The 24,660-nt window shown below is 40.8% G+C and overlaps 1 protein-coding gene across 1 annotated transcript in view; it reads right to left on the bottom strand.

Moving 5' to 3' along the window:
* Positions 1–9,040: 9,040 nt before the first annotated feature.
* The window catches only part of LOC122797331 (pyruvate dehydrogenase E1 component subunit alpha, mitochondrial-like), a 35,801-nt gene continuing 20,181 nt past the window's right edge, over positions 9,041–24,660 (bottom strand). The window contains exons 2-11 of the mRNA XM_044066145.1: positions 17,450–17,518; positions 16,665–16,838; positions 16,203–16,329; positions 13,992–14,083; positions 13,273–13,365; positions 12,654–12,809; positions 12,511–12,582; positions 10,719–10,786; positions 10,506–10,614; positions 9,041–9,299 (exon numbers count right to left, since the gene is read on the bottom strand). Coding sequence (XP_043922080.1) covers positions 9,135–9,299; positions 10,506–10,614; positions 10,719–10,786; positions 12,511–12,582; positions 12,654–12,809; positions 13,273–13,365; positions 13,992–14,083; positions 16,203–16,329; positions 16,665–16,838; positions 17,450–17,518 — 1,125 coding nt within the window. The 3' untranslated portion in view covers positions 9,041–9,134. The remainder of the gene's footprint in view (positions 9,300–10,505; positions 10,615–10,718; positions 10,787–12,510; positions 12,583–12,653; positions 12,810–13,272; positions 13,366–13,991; positions 14,084–16,202; positions 16,330–16,664; positions 16,839–17,449; positions 17,519–24,660) is intronic.

Below are 24,660 nucleotides of genomic sequence, written 5' to 3'. Positions count from 1 at the left end.
GCTATGCAATGTTAGACTGAGTAGACTTGCAACGGTCATAAAAATCAGTCAATAGTGTAAACAAACGATGGTAGCGAGGTAACCAGGCACAACTGTTAAAAACATTTACTGTAAAAAAAAAATAAGCAAGTGCTTTCTCTATAATAGCTTCAAGCAAAATTAAACAGTGATACATTTATAATACTATTAAAAAACCCTTGGCCAATCCAAATTGAACAAGTTCAAATTAGACATGTGATGTTACAATGTATCAAAACAATTAAAGTGATAGATCCAATGTTAAAAATACAGTAAAACCCTAGTTCATGTTAAAACTAAGTGAAAGCTGTATAATAAAAATGCACATCTAAATAATTGATCGTGCTATCTCAAGGAATGTGTATTCAGCATGATCATAGAAACATGATTTATCTAAAACCAAGATCTAAACACAGTAAAATGCCACAAACCAGTTCAATGCTTACTGATTCTGCACACTTAGTAAGGGCTTAATAGACGTTTTCATTTAGCCCTCTCCCTCTGCTCTAAGGGTATTTAGCCCTCTATCTGCTTTAAGGGTAATGATAAAGTAAGTTTCCCTGTTCTCCAATTCTAATGTCCCCCTCATGAATGTGTGGGATCACCACTTCAATAACCCTAAACCCAAACTTATGCAAATCACCCGAAGTTCTAATATACTTGGAAATGGCATTATGTTCAGATTGAATTCCAATGCCATAGATGTGTTTCCTTATCCTGTCCCTAAAGGGTCCGTTAGTCTTCCCCACAGACACAGCTGCAGCACTCACACAGACACAGCTGCAGCACTCACACAGCCAGATAAACATTAGAAGTTTTAACAGTCTGCTGTTGCTCTAAAGTTAAATTCTCCATCCAAATCTGGATGTACAAAGACATTGGAGCTATGAATAAAAGGACAGAAATTACTTTTACCACATGGTTTGGTGGAAGTTGATCGCCTGTACTTCTATGGTTACTACCACAACTTAAAACACTCTTAAGGTTTTTATTCCTATATAGGAATCTCTGGCTTTGACCCACCACATCACCTATAGAAGAATCTGTCAATAGGGACCAGTGCTTCTTAAAAAATAACTTCGAGAGTCACTAGAATAGAACACTGGTATCTTCAAATGGTTACCCTTAAATGTAGGGTAAACTGCTTGTACAGGATCCCCTTGAGGGCCATATTAGGGCTGGGCTACACTCTTAACTCACCTATTCTAGAGAAATTCCCAGTCAATCTCATCAGTAGTATAACCTCTACCACTAAGTCTCAAAGTTAAATCTTCGATCTCTTCTTGGAAGACTTTGGGTAGTAGGAGTCAATCTAGACACCCTCTTGCCTTGGCCCTTGATTAAATTTGAAAATTGATGCTGGGGATGCATACTAGATCTAATCAGGGCATTCCTATAACAGGAATTGTGAAAAACACCAGTGTTCACAAGTCCATTATCCAATCTATGTATAAATCCAAATATTCTACACGGTCATATGAAAAAGTCATGGTAAATTTTAAACTAACAAGTTGTTCATAAAGGTATGAAAAAAGGTATGAAATGTTAAGTTCAGTCTCACCTTCCCATAGCAAAAATAACAAAGTGTCAAAATACATGATGCTGAAACTCAGGCAACTGAAAGAGAACAGTGTTCTCCCAATGTGCTAAAAACATGTTGGGAGTAGCTATTGGCACAAGGTGCCCATAGCTACGCCATCATTCTGTAAGTACATATCACCATCAAATGTGATAACATTACATTCCAAGACCAACTCCAGAAAGTGACAGTTCTAGTAGACAGTTATACTCACTATTGGTTGCCAAATACTCCTATTGTATGCCCAACCCATTCAGTATGGGTGCGATTGGACATCAAATGTTACTAATAAAACATCCTCTAAAGAGCCCTTGCTTGTGATACAATCATACAAGTCCATTAAAAACTGTTTAGAATCCCTCAAAACCATTCCATTACTGGTCTAAGATGTTTCTCAATATAACTTGAGGCACTGTAGACCACCCTCCACTGGCCACAATGGGTCTCATGGGTGGATTCAAAAGTTGTTTATGGACCTTGGAAGGCCCTGTATAAGGGGAATCAGATTCTCAACATTCAGGAATTTATAAACATCACCTGTAATCAACCCACTTCTGAAGTCATCCAACAAAATGTCAGAAATATTCTTCATAAATCTGACGTACAATAACTGTAAGTGGTCTAAAATTTCTGATCACTCAGCATTTCTTTCATGGATTAATTATGAATTTTATCCATGAGAATACCATTAATTCCCCTTATACAGGGCCTTCAAGATCCATAAACATCTTCCGAATCCACCCACGAGACCCATTGTGGCCAGTGGAGGGTGGTCTACAGAGCCAATTTATATTGAGAAACATCTTAGACCAGTAATAGAATGGTCTCGAGATTCTATACAGTCTTTAATGGACTTGTATGATTGTATCACAAGCAAGGGCTCTTTAGAGGAAGTTTTAGTAACATTTGATGTCCAATCGCTTTTCATGAACATACTGAATGGGATGGGCATACAATATACACGAGTATTTGGCAACCAATAGTATGATTTATTAAAATTAGTCACTTTCTGGAGTTGGGTCATGGAATGCAAGGTTTTCACATTTGATTGCAATATGTACTTAGAATGATGTAGCTATTTTTAGCACATTGGGAGAACACTTTTCAGTTGCCAGAGTTTCAGCATAGTTTTATTTTATCAATGTTTTGTCGATTTGTTTTTTTGCTATGGGAAGCATAGAAAGCTTAAGACGTTTCATACCTTGAACAACTTGTTAGTTTGTTAAACATTTACCATGACTGTATAGAATATTTGGATTTATACATAGATTGGATAATGGATGTTAACACTGGTGTTTTTTGCAAGACCTGTTATAGGAATGCCCCATTTAGATCTAGTACGCACCCTCAGCCCATTTCAAATTTAATCAAGGGCCAAGGCATGAGGGTGTCTAGGTTGAATCCTACTACCAAAGGGTAGCAAGAGATCGAAGATTTAACTTTGAGACTTGGTAGAGGTTCTACTACTGAGGAGCGACAGGAATCTCTAGAATAGGCAAGTTAAGAGATAGTGTAGCCCAGCCCCATTATGGACCTAGAGAGGATCCTGTACAAGGAGTTGACCCTACATTTAAGGGTAACCATTTGAAGATACCCATGTTCTATTAGAGTGACTCTGGAATAGAAAGAAGCACCGGTCCCCATAGACAGTAGATTCTTCTATAGGAGATTTGGTGGGTCAAAGCCACAGATTCCTATATAGGAATAAAAAGATTAAGAGACTATGTTATTGTAGTAACCATAGAGGTACAGGTGATCAAATAACTTCCAAACCGTGTGGTAAATGTAATGTCCTTTTATTCATAGCTCCAATGTCTTTGTACATCCAGATTTGGATAGAGAATTTAACTTTAGCAACGGCAGATTGCTCAACTTCTAATGTGGTTTATCTAGCGGTGTGCGAGTGCTGCCACTGTTTCTATGTGGGGAAGACAGACCCTTTAGGGACAGGATAAGAACACCTCTATGGCATTAGGATTCGATCTGAACATTATGCCCTTTCCAAGCATATTAGAAGATGGGGAGAGTTGCACTGGGTTATTGAAGTGGTGACCCCACACATTTGAGGGGGACATTGGGAATCAGAGAACATGGAAACTCACTGGATCATTACCCTTAGAGCAGCTAGAGGGAGAGGGCTAAATGAAAGGGCATCTATTAAGCCCTTAAAGTGTGCAGAATCAGTAAGCACTGAACCAGTGTTTGATGTGTGGCATTTTGTTTTTACATCTTGAGTTTTATATAAAAATGTTTATGATCATTCATGCTGTATACACATTCGAGATAGCATGAATTTAGATGTGCGTTATTACAGCTTTATCACTTAATCACTTGTTTTGATACATTGTAACATCACAGGTCTCCAATTTTGAATTTGGTCAATTTGGATTGGCTAAGGGTTTTTGAAAAGTATTATAAATGTATCAGTTTATTTTTGCTTGAAGGTCTGAAACTATTCTAGCGAAAGCACTAACCTATTTTATTTTTTTACAATAGGTAAGTTGACAGAAGTTGTGCCTTGTTACTTTGCTGCCATCATTTGTTTGCACTACTGACTTAATGGCCACAAGGTATTTATCCCTTGGCGTGCAGACCATCTTATATATATATATAAATAAAAAAAAAAAAACACATCAGATCACTTATGACAGGCAAACGTTTCTATTTTTAATACCCTGTAGTTTGCAATGAGCTACAACTGCAGCTAGACACTGAATGCCCTTGGTGCAATGGATAGTCCAGAGGGCAAGCAGAAAACAGATTGTGATCCAGACCTAAACCTTTGGAAATACTGTCAAGTCTTTATGACTAGAGATGGGACAAGTGGGATGCAACAAGCATCTTCTATCTAGTGTTAGAGGCAACAGGCTGTGAAATGTCAGTGCTATTACAGGTTTAGGAACGATGCAAACTGGTCTCCAAGCATTTTCTTTGGCAACAAAGATCCTGGATTGAAAATCTTTTCCATACCTCAAAGGAAATGTTTCACCTCCACTGGGACAGCATGTTATGAAGGAAGTCTGGTTAACAAGTAATTACTCCCAGAAAGCGAGGCATTTCCTTCCACTGCCATCTGTAACCTTGATCTTTGGTAACCATTTGGGTGATATTGTTGCCAAAGAGGCAATTCAAACTTTCTGAAAAGAATATTGCCAAGGGTGGTGAGGTTGATTAGGTGCCTTGAACACCAACTGCCCTTGGGTTTGAGTAGGGGTTCCAGCATATTTTGAAATGCCTCCCCATTTCTTAGATGTTAATCTGCATTTTTGAGACTTTTCCAAAATGATGTTACAAAATCCCTTGGAAACTTTTGGAAAAGCACTGAAAAAAATCTTGATTCCTTCATCAGCTTACCCCTAGTTCTTGGTCACTTCAGAGTAACCAAATTCCATCCAAAAAGGCTACAATTTTTCATATCTGTTAGTTTCTGAAAATTCTGCCAGGTACACCAACAGTATCAGTATGTATAGCCCTGAAGTAAATGTACGACTTAGATTATACCTTGGAGCAAAGAAAGACTCCCCTTACAAGTGCAGATAAAAAGCACACTGTCAGAATTAGCACAGAACGGAACTAAATGCATACACCCCCTAGTCTCCAAATGCTTAGGTTAAAATGCAGCTTAAGCTTTAGAAAGAGTGAAGTGCCATATGCAGTGTCCAGAGAATTGGGCAAATGGGTGGAGGTCCTGGAAATTCTAACGGCTTGTACTATTTTAAGGGACTGAGAAACCAGTACTTTCCCCACTGGTACATTGACAGTGGAGAACACTCTGCATCGTAATATTCAAGACAAGGTTGATTTCTCAGGAACACAGGGATCCCCCATGACACCCAAATCTGTTTAGACATTTAACTAGGAGTTAATGACAAATTCCCCAGAATAGGCACATTTCCCCTCTTCCCTCTCCTGGGGAATAGAAATCTGTCCCCACAAAAGGAAACCTCCAGAGGAAATGGCCTATCCCCCCTACCCCCCCCCCCAAAGTCCATTGTGAGTATGGATTACACCAGAAGAGTATAAAGACAGTCTGAGGAACAAGCTATGGCCACCAAATAAGTCATCCACCTGTAGTGGAAAGGGTAAGCTTGTTGTGGTGGTAAATGCCATTTTAAGAATCTTACTGGTAATATTCCATGGTGGTCAAAAATTGTGCCCTTTCCCCAGGGAAAGGGAGAAGCAAGAAAGTCAGTCATCTCTGACCATAAAAAGCACTTAACCTTTTTGTGGAGAAGTTGGGACTGGCAGTGTTATAGCTTTAAACCACTTTTTTTGTTTTTAAGTGAACAGGAAAGTATGTACCCATTTAAAACTAGTTAATGAGATGGTTCATTAAAATTAAACTCCTTGCTTAAAGCTAATGTGGAAGGTTTTACTTAGCCAGTCCATCTCTGGGGGGTTGAGGGAATGCTCTTCAGTTACAGGAAAAGTCTAAAGGGGTTGGTGTCAAAACATGTTTGGTTAGCTTTGTCTGGGCATGGAGGGTAGCCTAAAGCTTTGGTCACTTACCAGCATGTTTGCAATAGCTGTAAAGAGAAAACTTGAGCAGCAGTTGTTTGACCCATTAGACAAAAGCATGTTAAGTTAACATTAACAATGGGGAAGTCTGAATGCAAACATGGTACAAAAACTGCATGGGTGTACAAGTCTGGGACAAGTGGCCAATGAACCGTCTGGCAAATTGCTTGTGACCAACACAAGGTTCAGAAGGTTATAAACCTACATGCAACTCTGGTATGCTCTCTCCTAGTAGAAGCCAAGTAGAAGTCTACAACTGCAAAGTCATCCCCATGAAAATTGAACCCAAACCCCCCCCCCCAAAAAAAAAAAGTTGTCAGATAAGGCTCAAGACCTAGAGGTAGACTGGATAGAAAATACTCAGGCCTCTAGCACCTTAAGACAGCATGTAGGGGACTATAGAAAAATGCAGCCAAATCGGGTATGAAGTACAGTAAACAAGGAAAGTTGGTGGTGGAATGCTAGTATCCAGGAAGCCAACAGCAGGAAATGGGGGAGAAAATCCATGCCAAGGAGGAAGAGGCTGGCTAAGAGGCCAAGAGCAGTTGCTATACTGTTTGGCTAACAATGGCAGACAGGAATTGCAATATGAAGGGAGAGGTGCTCTAGCAGTCTGTAGGCAACAGGTGGTTACCAGGCAGAAACAGAACACCCTTCATGGATTCAGACTGCTCACAGGAGAAAAGCAGGAATGGAGAGGAACAATTTGGAGTCATATCAAAGAGTCAGAGGTAGTACTACTAGCCAGTCCTAGGTTGAGACTGGAAACGAGGCCCAAAGAAAAATGGATTTGGGCAGTTGGGTGATTGTCTGAAGTCAGAAAAACATTATAATTGGTGCAGGCCATGTACAATTAACAGTTTGGACTGGGGGAGTTCCTAGTGGGAGCTTTGAGGCTACTGCTGGTCATCCTGGACTACAGGTAGAGGGGACAGAAAAAAGTTAATGTAGATTGTGGCATTACAACCAAGAGTCCATAAAAAAGCAAGAATGGCATTGTGAAGACAGCTGATGCCAGATAAAAGGACTGAAATGTGCTCATGCCAAGCTGAAGTAAAACTTCTGGCATTTGACATGTTTGTTGTGTTTTACCTAGCAAAGACTTCTTTCCACATGTTAGACAGTGGGGCTATTTCAGGCAGGATGGCACCTTCCAAGATTTGAATGAAACCGCATTGGGAATGAAATTATGCAAGTAAATAGGATGTGAAGGTACTGGGGAAAAAATCAGTTTATGGGTGTGGGGCTAGCAGGTTTATGACAGGAGTTTGTCTATATAATTGACAATGAAATGCCGAGGATTGTGAAGTTGCTATAACATCCTATCTGAAAAGTCGCTAGTCATTTAATAGGAATTGTACTTTTAGAAACCAGCTAGAAAACTTGGATAGCTGGAGTTAAAATTTGTATGCATTCTATCCATGTATTTTACTTAAACTTGTGCCAACCTATATACACTTTGGTAGATTTAAGCTTGCGACTAGTATTAGAAGAGAATTTCAGCAACAGTGCATAAAGAGGGCAACTATGGAGGAACACTGCAGAGAGCCACATCTGAAACCACTTCAGCCAACTACCTGTAAAAAGGAGTGGCACACAATATACCAGTAACTGGAAATCCGAGTTTGTGACAACAGTACTACCAGGCCCATGAAAAAAAAAAAAGAGCAAACTGTGCAATTGGGAGGATTTAGCCTTCCCTAAAGTTGTGTGAATTTGAAATTGTTAGGCAATTACTGTGGAGAGGGGCATTGGGAGATGTTGCTTCACAGTGGTGTGGCTCTAAAGGAAGTGGGGAGCCCATTTGGGTGTGGAGGTTGGAGACCCAGACCCACAGCAGCACAGTATGCTCTTCATGTCAACCGTTTTGTTGACTATTCATTTGAAATGGAGGGTAATGCCATCTTCACATTTAGTGGCACTGGTTGCCATAACGACACATGAGATTGAAAGTACAGAGTTGTAGCGGTAGCAGGGGGGGGGGGGCAAGCAGATGGGAAATTAAGGAAAATAGTGGAACAAAATTAACTGCTTAAAGTACCTTGGAGGGGAAGTTGAAGAGGGAAGGTGGAGGTCAAAGCTAGAATTAGAGGGGGTATAGCTAACTGCCAGTGTCAAGAGTAACAGAGCCAAATGGGTAATAAAAGAATGCCAAAGTAATTGGAGTGACCAGTACTATGGTACAGAAGTGTGGGCAGTGAAAGCAGAGCAGTTCAGGAAGCTAGAGGTAATTGATATCAATTGCATAAGACAGGCAGTAAGAGGATAAAGTAGCACCAATTGGATTAAAAGATTGGACAGAATTCAGGTACATGTACAAAAGAGAACACCGGTGAAGATTTGACAGGAAAGTGGAAACAAAGATGCCCAAAGATGGATTGAGAGGAGACCTGCAACATAAAAGTAATAAAAGTAAAGTTAATCTGCAGCACAGGAGTAATTTTGCCACTGAATTAGAAGCAAAGTTTTAAAATGCTGTAAAATATTTTTATACCATGTGCAATCACAAGTGGAATGCTACTTGTCAAAGTGTTCCAGTTCTTCCATTAATGCGCATGCCAGATGTAAACACTTTTGGAAGTCATGACTACAGTAAAAAATCAGCACCATCAAATATCCTTTGATATTCGCAAGGAGACTTTTGTAATACCCCTAGAAGCATTTCCTAAAAGAAACTGGAAAATTCAGGAAGCCAGCAGATTCCTGGCCAACTCTTCAGGTAGCAAGAACTGGCCAGTTGCTACACAGGCAGGAGAAAGCTCCTTTCACTAAAAATCTCTTAAAAAATCACTTAATGCTAGCAAATATTCTTGCTAGTTTTACTGGTTCTAGCCAGCAACTGGAATGACTGGAATAGTAGCTTTACACCCCTAGCAACAGCTACTCTGGGCACAAATTCATATCTATAAAAAGTACCACTTAGACTCAAGACAGAAAAGTTGTTTATTAAAGACATGCTAAATATACCACTACATACAATCAAATTGTGATAAAGTGTGTATGTACAAATGCCAGGGTCCTAACAGACAGACTTGTACTTTATCCATTGATGGCAGCCACGCACTTCAAAGGGTGGTTCTTTGTAGTAGATATGATTAGCAATATCTTCCATTGGTGGCTCAGCATCTGTAGTAGCAAACTGTGCAGCCTCTTCAATTTCCTTCCTCACAGCAACATCAATGTCCTACAGAAGAAAAAAAAAATAGCTCTCAGTCTGCCATAGTCAGGGGCTGGAATTATAGACTGAAAATCCACAAATTCAGGGCTTGTTAACACTCAAAACGACCATTGTTGTGTACCTCACTTGAGCTCTAGTGCACTAGCCCTGCACAGCAGAAAGCCACAAATCCACTACATTCTTGTACAAGTTACTACTTAAGCATCTAGGATATGAAAAAGCATAAAGTGCACAATTTCTCTCAAGTGGAAATTCCAGTTTTACCCAGGGAAGGCTTTAGGGATACAGGGAGCACAACCCAAGACATCCATGTTCAGAAATACTCTGATCAGGAGTCAAAGGGCTTCCAGTTTAACCCTGGTAGTCACAAGTCACAGAATTTAAAACATTAAATCCAATACTATTGGACACAAGGAGTGTAGCATCACTAGAAGCTTACTTGGTTTAATAGACTAGTGCCACCAAGTGTTTCAGAAACCTACACAGTTGCCTAAAGTTCTGGGCAAAGCCATTTACTTGGTGTTTACTCGCCATATCAAGTCAGATCTGTAGCATCTGGGGAGGGAAAATGGTTACATTTTATTACTTTTCCACAGGCAATTTTACCGATTTCAGTAGTACTTCAGAGCCTGCTCCTATCAAGCTTGCTGAACTGCAAATTGCAAGCCATCAAGCATTGTCAACTGGCTTTGCTTGAAGAGCTGCACAACAGATTCTACAGGACTTCAGCAGCCCCCTTTACAAACCCCCAAAGTACTAACTTCACTGAAGTGGTATACATAATTCAAGAAAGCTCAAATAGGAGAGGCCAAGAGATTTGGCAAACTTGGAATAGTGTAAGCTCAAATAGGAGAGGCCAAGAGATTTGGCAAACTTGGAATAGTGTCAGACATACCACCATGCTACTGCAGCCTGGAAATTGTTTTCACAAGCAACTGAAAGTTCTGTAGTGCTTGAATCATTGCTTCTGTCACCCAACCATGCAAACTGGCTCCCAAAGCAAGAACACATTAAGCACTTAGGGCCAGGTAAACTTTAAGGGACAAAATAATCAAAATATCTACCATGAAATCCCACTTCATGGAAAAGTGGTGACCACCACAAGTCATCCTGAAAGCAGCTGACCAGAACATGTAGAGGAATGTAATCCACCTGCTAGTGGTGGCCCATTTACAATATTAAAAATGGGCCCAGATGTTCTGCAATACATACCTTAAGTTCTTCAACACTGGCAAGGTTGCTGTTCACCATTTTCTCTTTCAGCAGAGAGATTGGGTCACTTGTTCTCTTTACTTCTTGAATTTCTTCTCTTGTACGGTAACTAAAACATGAAGAGCCTTGAGTAGAGTAGTTTACACTTTTCTAAAAAATGTTAAACACCAAGTCTGGAACTACAGTGTTCACAGAAAAAGCAAAAGGTTTTACCTGATGCCAGGATCACTCATACTGTGACCATGGAAACGATAAGTTTGCAGTTCCATCAGGATAGGTCCCTACAATTGGAAGAGATATTGCAAGTTGAGGAGCTCCAATGTAACACTACAGTAAACCAATACAAATGCCATCATGACCTTTAAAGTATGTTTCGACATGATTACAAGTACTTTGCCAACTAAAGACCAATCCCACTAAACCCAGAGTTATTTTCCACCAGGTTTATAGCATCTATTCCAGTTGACAGCATACCTTGCTACCAACTCTGGCCCTACATGTACAATTGTGGCCACTATTTGTGAAAACATGGCACTGAACATACACTCAAAAAACACAAACAAATGTGACCATCACTAAGCTGGCAAGCCATACCCAGCCACTAAAAATGCTCGAGTAACCATTCACAGAGTCACAGCATAGCAAAATCGCCAAGAACGTATGGGGTGAAGCATGCAAATTGCAAATATTAAGATACACAAATGTACATGGCCTTCAGCTTTACAGACCTCCCTTGAAGAGCACAAGGGTCCTTAGTGGGAAATGGGTCTTGAAGTACACGGCACAAATCTTGTAAGCTACTGGTTAATCTGCTTCATACAGCTGACTAACTGCAGAAGTTTGAAGCATTCATGTAAATTTGCAGAAGTAACCTTGCTGTTTTGTCAGTGGGCCAGAGCAGTGTTAAGATTTTTCAATATAGGCAGAAAACCCTTAATACAGCAAGTTTATTTCCAGCTATACAAGCAGTAGTCGTGCAAGCTTCTATACAGTCACAGAATTTGATGTTGCAAGTCCAAACAGTACGAAGGCTACAATACAACACCTGTGCACAATTTCGAGTTGGTGTACCTTCTACACTACCATGAGGCAGGAACTATAGGCTAACAGGTTGAGCAGGATAAGCATTTTTAGCCTAACCACAAGACCAATTCTTGAGTACCTTTCACAATTTTGTCTAAAGGTGTAAATAGGGTAAGTTTAGTTTCCACACCCATTTCCCCAGGCTGCACAAAGTCAGGTAGCCACTCTGCTTTATATCCAAAGGACACCTGTTCCACAAGTGAGGCTTTATTAGAGAACCCTTTTCACAAGCAGGTCCCATTTACACTAGTGATTTTTTGCAGAAATGCAGGATGTCATGGGACCGAGCCTTTGAGTATCTGCAGGATAGAGTCCCCTGGGGTAAGTTCAGAGAGAAAAAACTTCAAGTTTGTTCATGCATACCGCATGGGAGGGGAATGAGGGTGGTTTGCCATGCTTCCATCGGACAATGACATACGTGGAATGTGGAGTTAATTGTTCTGCTTGCCTTTCAATAAATTTCATTTGGTCCCTTAGGAAGATGGACATCAATTATTTTGGTGGGGAAAGAGTTAAGCACCAATCACTACACTGAAATGTTTTCTAAACTATGCAGGCCTCTACATTTTTAGATTAGGAATGTCTTCAAAGAAAAGCTTTGGGCTTCTGGCAGTGAGCACAGCTATGTATATGTTGTACAAGTTACTAATGAGGGAGATGTGGCATTGTTCAATACACAAAATCCACAACTGCACGTCATCTTCAGCAATCATTTCACTACCTTTGATATGGTTACTCCCTCCACCCCCATCTCTGCTGGAGAAAGCCTCTAGCCATACAGTACTTGCTGTCCCCTCCCATTTCAGACTTTCCCTGCCTAAGTCAATATCCATACTAGGTAACAAGTACATGTATAAAGCAGTGGGTCACCAACATGGAATGCTGCTACTCAGCATTTCTACACTGCCAAATCTGCACTTACCTTTCCTGCTCTACAATGTTCTGCAGCAAACTTTGTTGCCTCTCTGACACAGAGAACATCCATACCGTCCAACTAAAAAAAAAAAAAATGAATGTTAAAATACTTGACCAGCACAGCACACCCCACCCCAGATAGTTACTTACTTTAAGACCAGGAATGAATTCCCCTCTTTTGTAGTAATCTGTGCTTGCTGCAGCTCTCTCAACAGATGTTCCCATTCCATACCGGTTGTTCTCACAAATAAAGATGCAAGGCAGCTTCCACAATGCAGCCATGTTATAGGTCTCAAAGATCTGGCCCTAGAAGAAATGGTCCCTTTAACATCCACACCAAGTCCAAACGTTGTGAATCACAAGCAACTTCAATGCATTTAAAAAATGCAATTACTGCAACAGCTGTGACTGTAGACCCTACTGAACGACAGCTTAAGTATTACAGTAATGCCATTTCCACCCAGTTAATTCACAGCTTAACTACAGACACACAAGAGTATGCCCTGATATTTCATAATCTTTTGGGAACACAGACTGCAGTAGTAATGTCCTAGCATTCAGGACCAACATCTGAACACAAAGATCTAAAGTTAAACAATTTTACAGACAGCACTACCTTATCTTCAAAAGGTACCAGAATTTTAATCAGACTTAACTCACCATGGAACTCTACGGCCTTTTGGGCAAGACCTTAAGCACACATCTGTACCACTCCTACAGAGTGATGCAACTCCCTTTAGTCCTGTCAATGGCATCCATTAATACTTACCTGATTGGCAGCACCATCACCATACAATGCTACGGAGACTCCACCTGTGCCAGCATACTTGCATGCCCAAGCAACACCTGCCCCTAGAGGCACCTACAAAAGAAAAGGTGCAATTTTTAGCCCCTTAACTGACTTTTTGCATTCCAACTCTCCCACCACATATTCAAGAATGTTGGGCCAACCCACTGGAAGAGGACAAACTGATACTCAGTTACAAAACTCACTAGAGAAAACACCCATGTTAATGGAGTTAGTTTCCTTGTGCCAATTTACTGCACTGGCATGTTTACTCAGCAACACAAGTATTCCTTCATATTCAGCTGTCTAGATTTGTTCTGACTATGCAAAGCCTGAATGAATAGTGATCCTACAAGATCCACAATCACCGCAATAAACTGAACTTGGTACCCTGCCACAAAAACATGTTTGGGTCAGTTTGCTAGAAGGTTATACAAGAGCAGTCACTAAGCCATGTAGACCTATAGTTTCATAGTTTAGTACTAGGCTATCTGCCCTGGGGCATTTGTAAGCCTAGCCATTTCGCCACCCCATGAAATGGTACAAAAATGCACAGAAGAGATTTAGAATACTGTGCCTCTAGTAGTGACACAGATGTGACCCCCGAGGTAAACTTACGATCTCCCATCCACTCAAGATTTCTCTTGGAGAGTCAGTGAGGGGCTCATGCTTCAGATGCAAAAAGTCACTTTAATAGTTACCTGAGCACCCACTATGCCATTGCCACCATAGAAGTTTCGGGTATACATGTGCATGGATCCTCCTTTTCCCTTGGCACATCCGCTTCTTCTGCCTGAAAGTGAAACAGATTACACAAGACTGAAGAAAGCATACATGACTTGGTATACACACTTATGAACTGCACCCCAAACCCTTCTGCTAGAAGCATGCACAGAGCAGCAATTTGCCAGAGAGTTGACATCATAACCAAAAGCTCTACACTAGAGATGGAAGGCACAAAGCTACAAGGAGGAAACTGCCCCTATATATCACTAACTTGGCAAATGGTCAAATGCATGTGCTGCTTCAAAGATCAGACAGAAGCTTTAAAGGGAATGCAAAGTTTCTGGGCAAGAAAAAGGCCTCCCCACCTTGGCTTGCACTATTATACAGCCACATTCCAACTGATTGCCAGATATTCAGTTATGAAACATCTGAGAATTGTGACATTGGGCATTCTCAGTCCTGAAGTTTAAATGCACATATTACAGAAATTAACCAGAAATCATGAACTGTGAAACAAGAGTAGTCATGAACAGACTGCTGCAATACAATATCCTATTTTCTGTCCATCAGGGAGTTGCTCAGTTGAAATTTTAGATTTTATATTTCACATTCACTGCATTTTATGCAAACCCAGCATAAGTTACAAGTGTCCAAGTAGTTTAGTGTAGTGGAAGTGTCTAAAGTAAACTGAGTTGAGTAGCATGCCCCATGACACAGGATAAGTTGCAGCTCGTTTCATTGTATTGTGCTCATTACTGCTTACAATTTTGCAAGCAAAGAACGGACAATTGCATTCGTTATTGGTCTCTGCTTCAGATGCAAAAAGGCTATAAAAGCCTCTAATATAGTCCTTGGAATTTTTACTACTAGATAGAGAAGTGTGCAGAGACACCAGATTGTTGAATTTCTACAGCAAGCTCTCAAATAGAACATTGATCTAAAATATAGAAAGTGGATCCAAATACCAAGACTATGGAAGGGGAACACCTAAAAAATTCAGGGTGCCATCCCTCTGCTAATTATATAAAAATCAACTCCACCAGGTGGGTATGCAAAAGTGCCCCATTCTCCACTGTTCCACAACCTTCCACAAAGCAAGGCCATTTGAAATTGCTACACTGCCAGCAGTAAATATGTAAAGACAGGTCTAGAAAAAAAGTGTGCTGGAAAGCACTTGTAGGTTCAAGTTTATAAAGAAATGCCACAATTTTAGCCGATCATGTCTATTTTCTATGCAATAGCAGAACGAGTCAGGTTTGCACTTGCATGTTATGTCAGTTTCGGGGGGGGGGGGGTTGCCAGTGGCTATGTCAAGAAAATGATTAGTTTCAGCTATGTAAAGGAGCAGCTACAAATCTACAAGGGTAGAATTAAGAATGCCAGTGCAAAAGCCACAAGTTCTCACCTACCCCATTTTTTGGGAGTGCATAGACTGTGAAATGCATGAGTGACCATTATTCTAGTAACATGCTAATCTTAAAGGCAATTTATAAAATCAAGTTGGGGAAATCCAATCAGTACTTAAAAGGCTCAAAAAAAAACAAAAAAAAAAAAAAAGGTACCTTTCATATTTACTCACTGGTTTTCTGAATATTTTGAATAGCACAGTAGTGCCAAGTTACATTTGTCCTCAAACACCTTACAAAGTTTGTACCCTTACAGAACTTGTTTTATAAAAGTGGTGCTCATCTGCAGTAGAAAACTAGCTCACCTCACATGAAATAGCTTCCTTTGCAGTTTCAAATGGGCATGCCTTTATTTGTAAAGGGTTTCTATCATGGAAAAATAGAGTGAAGACAACATTGCACAATTTTTCTTCACTTCGACAAGTTTAGAGTCTTGAAAGTGGTACTTTTGATCAGAACTGAAGAATGGATGGAAAGCTTGCATCAGCTGCCAACATTCACTTCCTGGCAAGGTGTGTACTTTGAACAATACTCTGATGTTAAAAAGGAAGTGTGCTTAGCAAAGCAACTGCCATTAGTTTTAGACCCAAGTGCAGACAGTTTACTGCAACACCAATATTACCACAACCACACCGCCTTTGGTCACCCCCAGTCATAGGCAGTAACTGATCAAAAAATAGACTGCTTGAAGTACAGGGCTAGGCAACTATTGAAGCTGCTCTGTGGAACAGCGATACAGGCCACCATTAGGCAGCCAATACCCACAAACTTAGTACCAACCTGTAAGCTCAGCCAAGATGTTCTTCACAGGAACCCCTCGAGTGAAGGTAAAGGCATGGTCTCGATAGGATGTTATCAAGTGGTCTTCTGGTTTGAGAGCAGCTTCAATCCCAACACAGCAAGCTTCCTATTGATAAAGCAGGAAGGGGGAGTTCAGTTCTACAAAATGCTTCAAAAAAATTACTGGTGTGCCAGAGACATGCCAAGACAGTACTAGACAAAGGCATTCTTGCAGGACAAGAATTGCTAAGGATGTAGCCCCCTTACCCAGTGAAGGATCAGGCAGTGGATTCAGATTTAAGTGTGGACCTCTAATGCACACATCCAAGCTAGTTACCCAGAATCAGGCAGCACAGTTCTGCTCCCATTAGTTTCTCCTCCCTTTTACAAATTACTCACAATACTCAATTATCTTAACATGCAAATTGCTTCAGCCTACTACAACCTAGCTTTGTCACCTACCTGTCCATCATACAAATGGCAAAAGCCTCTAATAATTTTTTGCTTGTAGAGTTGATCTGCTTTCAACTCCATTCTGCGAATGGTTTGCATTTTTCTGTAGTATGCAAGGCCCTGGTCACGTGTAAGCACAGCTGTAGTGGGAGGTAGCTCTTCAAGCAGAAAGCCATCACATTTCTTTGAAAAAAGAGAAAGCATTTTAGTCAGTTATATGCAACAGTGTTCCAAAATGGAAGGGAAGGGATCTGGTAAAAGTCCTAACAATGAGGTCTACAGAAGCACTAAAGTCATGGTGTTACATCAGAATAAAGTTTTATAAAGTACTGGGAACAAAGTGCTTTGAGTGCATGCAATAGGAAACTGGCTACACAACTTCAGCTTAACCCCCAAAATTGCCAGTTAAGTTTACAAAAAGGCACTCAAATCTGCTAAAACAGCAAAAAATTTAACAGGACTAGTACACGACAGGACTGCAGCCCAGCCAAGACCCTAAAGCTTTTTAAGCCTCCCACCCTTAAATGGATCACTATAGTTATCTATGTGCCCTCCTAAAAGGGGAAGAAAGCACTTTCAACCCAGACTGTAGCTAGTTACTAAACACAAGCTCTAAAGAATGTAGCATGTATCCCATTCATGAAATATTGGGGTGCTATTCAGAACAGGAATGGCTTGTTTAACAGTATGTTGAGGCTGATGCAAGTCAGTCACCAATCCCAGAGATGGATTTGGTGATAAAGTCTGGGTTACAGTTGGATATATTACAAAGATAGTGAAAATCTGCTATATACCTTTGTTTCAAAAGATGCTTCTGAAGCAACATTTGCATAGTTGCGCAGCACCACCAGAGCTCTGGCAGCCTAAGAAAGAAAAAAAAAGTTAATCAAAACCAATACTAGGCCATTACAATGGCAGTTCAGACATCCAATATTTGTAGCTAGCCATTTAAAATTTACTTTGGCCCACTGGACCTCATACTAGGCCACCAGTCCCACTGCTTGAACCAGTTTGCCTACTTCTGTAAGTCTTACCCTTCAGTTAGTAAAGGATACCCTGGAAGATCCCTCATGTTCCAACCATGTTGGCAATGGCAAGTTACACCCATTGCCTTTTCAATTTCTATTCCCCAATAGAAGTTCGTTGTGTATGACTTCAACCTTTTTGCAGGTTAAGCTGGCATATCCTTAATCCATCACAGGCACCCAAGATAACTGCTGTAAGCCAAATGGCAGCAGACCTGGGATGTATACAAGTGTTCCATGCCATTCCAACACTTCATGGCACACCAGCTAGAAGTATGGTTACTTTTGCAGTCTTAGTCTGTTCCCTTTGAAGGCTTTCAAAGAAAGCCTGCAGCACCTCTAAACTGGGGGCATCTGTATTACAAGATGTAATGCAAGTCACACAATCCTGTTTAACACCTACAGAACCACTTTCCTTGGGGGGGGGGGGGGGGGGGAGTGTGCCCTGCCCCTTAAACATCCTGCCACCATCAACTTCTGGACTCCCATGTCCCTTAGCCTCTCAACCTCTTAACTGAAAACCCCTCTCAACTGCAACAATCAAACTTTTCTCCCATAAATCTAGATTCTAGAGTTAAACGTTAGACAACTTGCTAGTGTCTTTCACTACCTTCTGTGTAAAGAATGGTAAGAGACAAGTCCATTGTTCCTCTGGGAACTCTTTTCAGAGACCAACATTAAGGGTTTAGCATCTCTTGGAGGCTACAAACAAAACCTTTACCTCATTCCTAAGGGTTCTTTGGGAGGACTGGAACACACCACCACTCCTCACAAGGATTCAAAAGTTGATTTCCAACTTTGTAGTTTTAATTTCCATATACCTACAGCTGCCAGCCTGCCTCTGACCTGCAGAGTGCAGCCACATTACATAAGCTCAAAATATTTTTGAAGCATCAACTATCCACTACTCCTTGGACAGTGGAGTAGTTAAAGCAGCTATCCAACACAAGACATTCAGGCTATGTTAACACTAGAAATGACCAAAGTTAGTGTGCAACTGTACTATGTTCCATTTATGCAGGGATCTTGTAAGCACAGATTTGACAGATGTTATGAAATAAATGTTTGCAGCCAATACCAATTCCTCCCATTTTCCTTTAGAAGGGAAGGCCAAGCCCTTAATCCTTGAGGAAGGATGACTTGCCAGAAAGCTACTTTGGCATTGGCAATATCTAGCATTAGAACTAAAGGCCTGCATACAAAACCTCTCTTATCTACCCCCACCCCTTATTCATTTCCACCTTCACTTATAAAGTGCTTGTTACGCAATCCTTAGTTCCAAGTACATCTTAGAATCAGGAAATCTTAAACTACCTTGGTCTGTTGGTAGAAGCTATCCTAATCTCTTGCCCTCTTCCCCTTGCAAATTCATCTCTAGTCTACCACCACTTCCCTGGTTGAGAAGATATGCCCGATCTAAAACCAAGACGGCCAAACATTTACTGCTTGTATCTTATTGTTGATCCAGCCTCAGTTTAGTCTTTCCCTTTATCCTCAGCCATCATTGAACCATAACCATTCTTGAAGTTCTTTAGCCTACAAATGCACAAGTAGAACAAATACTCTGGTAGCTCATCTGCATTAGCATAAAAAAAGTGTCCATTTAACTGGGTAAGGAAATTTGAAAAGCATGACGACTTGCTATCCATTGGCATGCAATTGCAGAAAAAACAGGGTGGATGTTCTTGTTAAAGTACATTTACACCCCAGTCCCATCAAATCTTTTCCATCACAGGGTGGTTGTATACACAACTATGCCACCCCAGTGCAAGCAGCCAATTCCCATCCCCCCACCCCAAATATGTTTGCACACTGTACAAGGTCCATACTACTACACTGGTTGATTCCTGTGAGAATTGAGTGCAGTCTTTAGTCTCCCTTTAAAATTAGTATTGCTCAACATACTCTACTTGGTACAAGTAACCTTTAGAACTCATTTAGCCTTCACTGGCCACAACTGAGGAGACAGCCATTTTGAAGGCCTCAATGTTCAGTCTTCTCCACAGAAACCACACCAACTACTGTATAATCTTGCCCCTACAGCAAGAGAGCAGGTGCATACGCATTACTACATGTTCCTCCTGGAAGAGCTTTTGTAACCTTCCATACTAAGAAGTGACCTCCCAGTGGACATGCCAGCCTCAGCTGGCTCAGGCATAGCCTGTATTTAAATGCATAAAATGGAGTCTTGTATCTGCAAATGAAGCTGGAGTACCACACCAGTTACACCCTTGAACTTGAAGGGACCACACAAATCCAAATAAAAAGTACCAAGTACAAGGCAAATGTATACAAGCCCTAGTGATTAGCTTGGTGTACAACTAAGGGGACACCCCTGCCCAATGGGTTTGCTCAACATCTCCAAGCCTCCAACCCTTCATACATATTTCACAATTAACTCCATTCCATTAGAAACGGAGTGCTGCTATTGCTCTACCCAGTCCCAGCTAATGAAGGCCTTCTCTGCTGGCACCAACACAGGTGGGCCTCTTGCACTCTGCATAACCTTTGAAGGTGTTTAATGTTTGCCTCCCTGCCAAAGGCAACACTGATACACATCATGGAGTTTTGGCAGCCATAAATGGCAACCAGGCAGATGGGCTACCAAAATGAGCTTGAGTTTTGCCTTTACAGCTACTACAGCTTCATCTCTAGTATATAGTCCTGTTAAACCTTTGATACTTCCTTCCCATCACATTCTCTCATCTTTATTAGATCCTAACCTAGCCTTAAAAAAATTCCACCTACATTAGATTTTCGTGTAATTCCAAGAATCTGTAGATAAGGTATCTTTGATAGAGAAGCCCAGCACCCCTAGTTGTTTGATCAAATGGTACCATCTCACAAGCAAGTATTCAGGACATCCAAAAGCTTTAACACCCATTGAAGCAGAAGAGCTACCTTATATCAAATTGATAAAGCCAAAGTCCAGGATAGTCATTTCAGTACAAGTCCTGTAGTTTAAAATGTTTTGATTTGAGTGGAGACATTTTCTACCAGAGGTTTGTTGGGTGGCCAGCTAGACCTTTATTAGGGTGTGGATACTACACCTAACTTGCCAATAGTTTGCCAAAACTAGTTGAGAATTTCCAGGAGAATATTTGATGGGACTAAAAGCTGAGTGATGTGGTAAATATTTTACAAGTGATCTATCTGCTGGATACAAACAGATATGGCTTTACACCATGCACCGACTAATATGAGATATACATCACTAACAGTTCCTTGTTGTACAACCCTTTTACATTGGCCTGTATTGCTGAGCTTTGCCAGCGCAAGTGCTATTTTAGGACTGCTACCAAGTAAAACTCAGGAGAGCAGGTTAACAGCTATCAGTGCAGAAGTAGCATTCCCCAAGGAAGACCATTTTGCCTGCTCTCAGCTCTACAGACAACTAAAGCCAGGTAGACCATCCCCTCATTAAGTCCGTTAAACAGCTGCTCAATTCTTTGAAATAGTTTTACATCTATAGCTGTAACTGAAAACAGCTTGCTGAAGTACAGAACTTTTTCCAAAGATCCTGGGGAAAATGACGCTGTCCTGCTTCCTGAAATCTAGAAGATTCCCTCAGCCTTACTTGCTTACTAATCTGAGGTCTGTGACCCTGTACCACACAAGTGTTGTGGAGTATATTTTAAAGGGCTGAAAGTTAAAGACAAAGCAGCAAGGTGGCTGAACAGGATGAATCTGAGAATAGTGCTAATGTATGCACAAGACATGCTTTCAGCAAAGTCTAGAACACATTCAATCCAAGTTGGAGGCACAGCAAGTCTGGTGCAAGACAGAGATGTCCAACATAAATATTAAAGTTAAAATGCAAAGTTTCTTGCAATTACCAACAAAATTGGTTGATTAAAAAAGTTAATGGAGGACCCAGAAAAAAAACAATGAATGGTAACATGCAAAGTCTAAAAACCAAAGCATGATCTGAGAACTTTAAATAACCCACCTTTATTTAAGAAAACTTTTCATCCCTCAAACCAGGGACTTCTTTCCTTAAACAGGGGGCCACTGGGTTCACCAAGTAACCAGCAGTCTCATTAATTTTGGCCCACTGATTCAGTTCCTCATCACCCACCTAGGGGTGGGGCTAGACCAGTTAATTGCCTTCACTGCTGGGTTACTAGAGCAGCTCACTTACAACTGACCCTCTGCAGCTTTTGCAATGGCTCCAGGTGAAATTTCCATTTGAGAAATGGACAGATATCATTGACCTTCAAGTAGCCGGTTTTAACAGACATGGTCATGAGGAGGAACATGTGTACAGTTACAAGCTGACCAGACCTTCAAACTGTGCTGTAATCTAGGTTTGCACCCTTTAGCAAATCTAGAGCTCAATCAGGTAGTGTGGACAAATGAGTTATTGCCAGACCATTTTCTGAGATGATTAAATCAGCTATGACAAAGCTAGGAAACCCATTTACATTGAAGAGTATGCAACAGGGTGGAGAAAGGCAGGGGTTTGGTAGCTTTTGTGAAAGGTTGCAACCTAAAAGTTATCTATATGGGGAGGATCCACAGTAGTTTACCGACCAGGGTAAGTAAACAGCATTTGCTGCCTTATCTGATGTAAGAATACCATCTTTGGCAGAAGCAATGTTAAATCACATGTGCTGTGACATCTTCACTAGACTATGGCACTGCAAAGACATGCATAATGCAAGTGAGAATCTTGGCCAATCTTAGAGTGGTTTGGCAAGGCAGCAGGCTATCAGGCTTGCACCAACACAATTGCCCATGCAGTAAGTGGTCAGTTATTCTTGGCTAGACAGATTGCCAAGAGCCTGCGGATAGGAGCAGCTGTACTGCAACACATTAAGCTTTTTTGTATGATGAAATTTCAAAGCTGGTAAATTACATCCACTTGTGCAAGGCATATCAAGTGTCTTAGTGGACACTGGTTCCTAGAGGAGTCCTGGTTGAAAGCAGTTTGGGCCTAAACTTAACATACCATGTGGTAAACTTTTCAAAAGTTTTGATTACCACAGGCATTGCCAGCCCGAGTGGTATAAGTAAAGGTGTTCGTGAACTGAACTCACCCTTACAGTAGGAATTTGAATTTGCTTCTGCACAAGTTCACATGTAGGGGGATCCTTCATGATGCAGGCAAAAGGCCAGTATACAACTGGAGACAGTAGCGGTGTTCTCCACTGTGCACACAGCTGCCCAAATGACTGCTTTAGTGACAGGAATATATGGCTACATTCCTTAGTCAAGAAAAAATGAAGTACTTGGCAGCTGCATTGCACCACCAACTGTTTTGCAAAAAAATCTTAAAAGCACTAAGACATTCTACACATTTATGCCTTCCCCCCAAAGCTTCTGCAGAATACCCAGCCAAAAATAAGGGATTACCCTTGACAGGGTTGAGAGGCTGGTATAATGGTCAAGGTGTTCACCTTACAGACAGTACAAGGTTGGATTCTCATGGCGTAACTGGCTAGGCTTAAAATGGCTCATAACAGTTAGCCTAGTACTAACCTATGAACATACACAAGTTAAGATTGCCATTAAGCAACATAACACTACAGCACAAACCTAGCACAACTCAGGCAACAGAAAGTAGAAAGGGCCGTCACCAAGCTTAGTGAGCTCATATGGCAGGCAAGATCCTGTAGCAGTATTAGAAATATTTTGGAAATTCAGTGGAAGTGCATCAAGACAGAAATTGAAAGAAAAATGGAAATATTTGTGGAAGAATCAACTATGCCAAGGTTAGAGGCACAATTACAAATGGGTAGAAGATTAAAACACTGTCCTGTATAACACACCTACAGGAGAGTCCCTAGGATTAAGACTGCATGCCTGTGGATGTTTGGAAGCTAGGAGGGAAAATTAAGATACAGAAAGTTTTGTTCAACAGTCAAGTCCCAACGTCCTGTAAGAAAGCAGTGGTGGCAATTCTAGCCAAAAAGAATCCAACAGATCCAGATTCGTAAGGCCCATTTCAAAACTAAAACCATTATATAAAGTGTTAATGTCTATAATGAACAAAGGAATGCTGAAGTAACGTCAAACTTTATATATGATCAATGTGGTTTTGTGGAGGAAGACATTTGACATTAACAGAACACTGATCCAGAGGGAAGCATAAAGTAAAAAAATGCTGCTATTGTTGGTGGGTCTTTATGCAGAGAAATAATTTGACAAATTAAGCTAAGAATTTGAGGGCAGCAAAGGAAGCATAGTTTGCTTGAGCAGAGGAACCAGGCAGGGGGCATACTCTTTCCCCTTTGTTAATTTGCATTTGGAACCAGTGGCAAAGAAAATAAGGGACTCTGGGTTTTGTTGCAGATTTTATCTGCAACAAAACCATCTTTTTTTTGACTGCTATACCATTTATATCCTTTATCAGACAGTATTGTGGGACATTTGGAAGCTTTCAAATCTTTGATACAGTTAATGAAATTAAAACAAAGGCAATAGAAATAAATTATGTACAACATGAATTGTTTCAGCAATATCCATATTTATAGGACAGCAGTATTGATTAAAAAGGATTCTGGTATAGCAGCCAAGGATGTGGGGACTATATGCATAGTAAGATACTAGCAGTCATGTTTTAGTCCCTTTAGTCTTACAGGTCAGGCATATTTTCATCAACCCAAGAAGTTGTGGACAGCAATAAAGAGCTGAAGGACTATCAGGGAAGGTAGAATGCAACAGTCAAGTGGGATAAATGCCCTTGCATTCACTGCTGCAGTATTCATCTAGAGATTCCCTGCCATGGAATCTTAAAGTTTAGTCTTCCAAAGACTTCTGAATTTAAAAATGATGCCACCATATACACCTTTCACAATGAAGATGTTCATTCTTATAAAAAAGAGACCTTTCTGCCACAACACCTTTTCACCCTTTGTCCATTTACCTGCATCTGCTTTCTGCCAGTTGACTGCATATTTGTTCTCCAGCAACTTCCTTCATCTGTTTTTGCAAGTGCCCCACTAGTATTGCTTCTTTTTTGTGTGCTCCTTGAGGTG

The sequence above is a fragment of the Protopterus annectens genome, chromosome 3.part0, assembly GCF_019279795.1.
Source record: "Protopterus annectens isolate FY-2018-M chromosome 3.part0, PAN1.0, whole genome shotgun sequence".
Taxonomy (NCBI): Eukaryota; Metazoa; Chordata; order Ceratodontiformes; family Protopteridae; genus Protopterus; species Protopterus annectens.
Note: the sequence above shows the minus strand (reverse complement) of the source record. Positions and strands in the feature narration are given on the sequence as shown.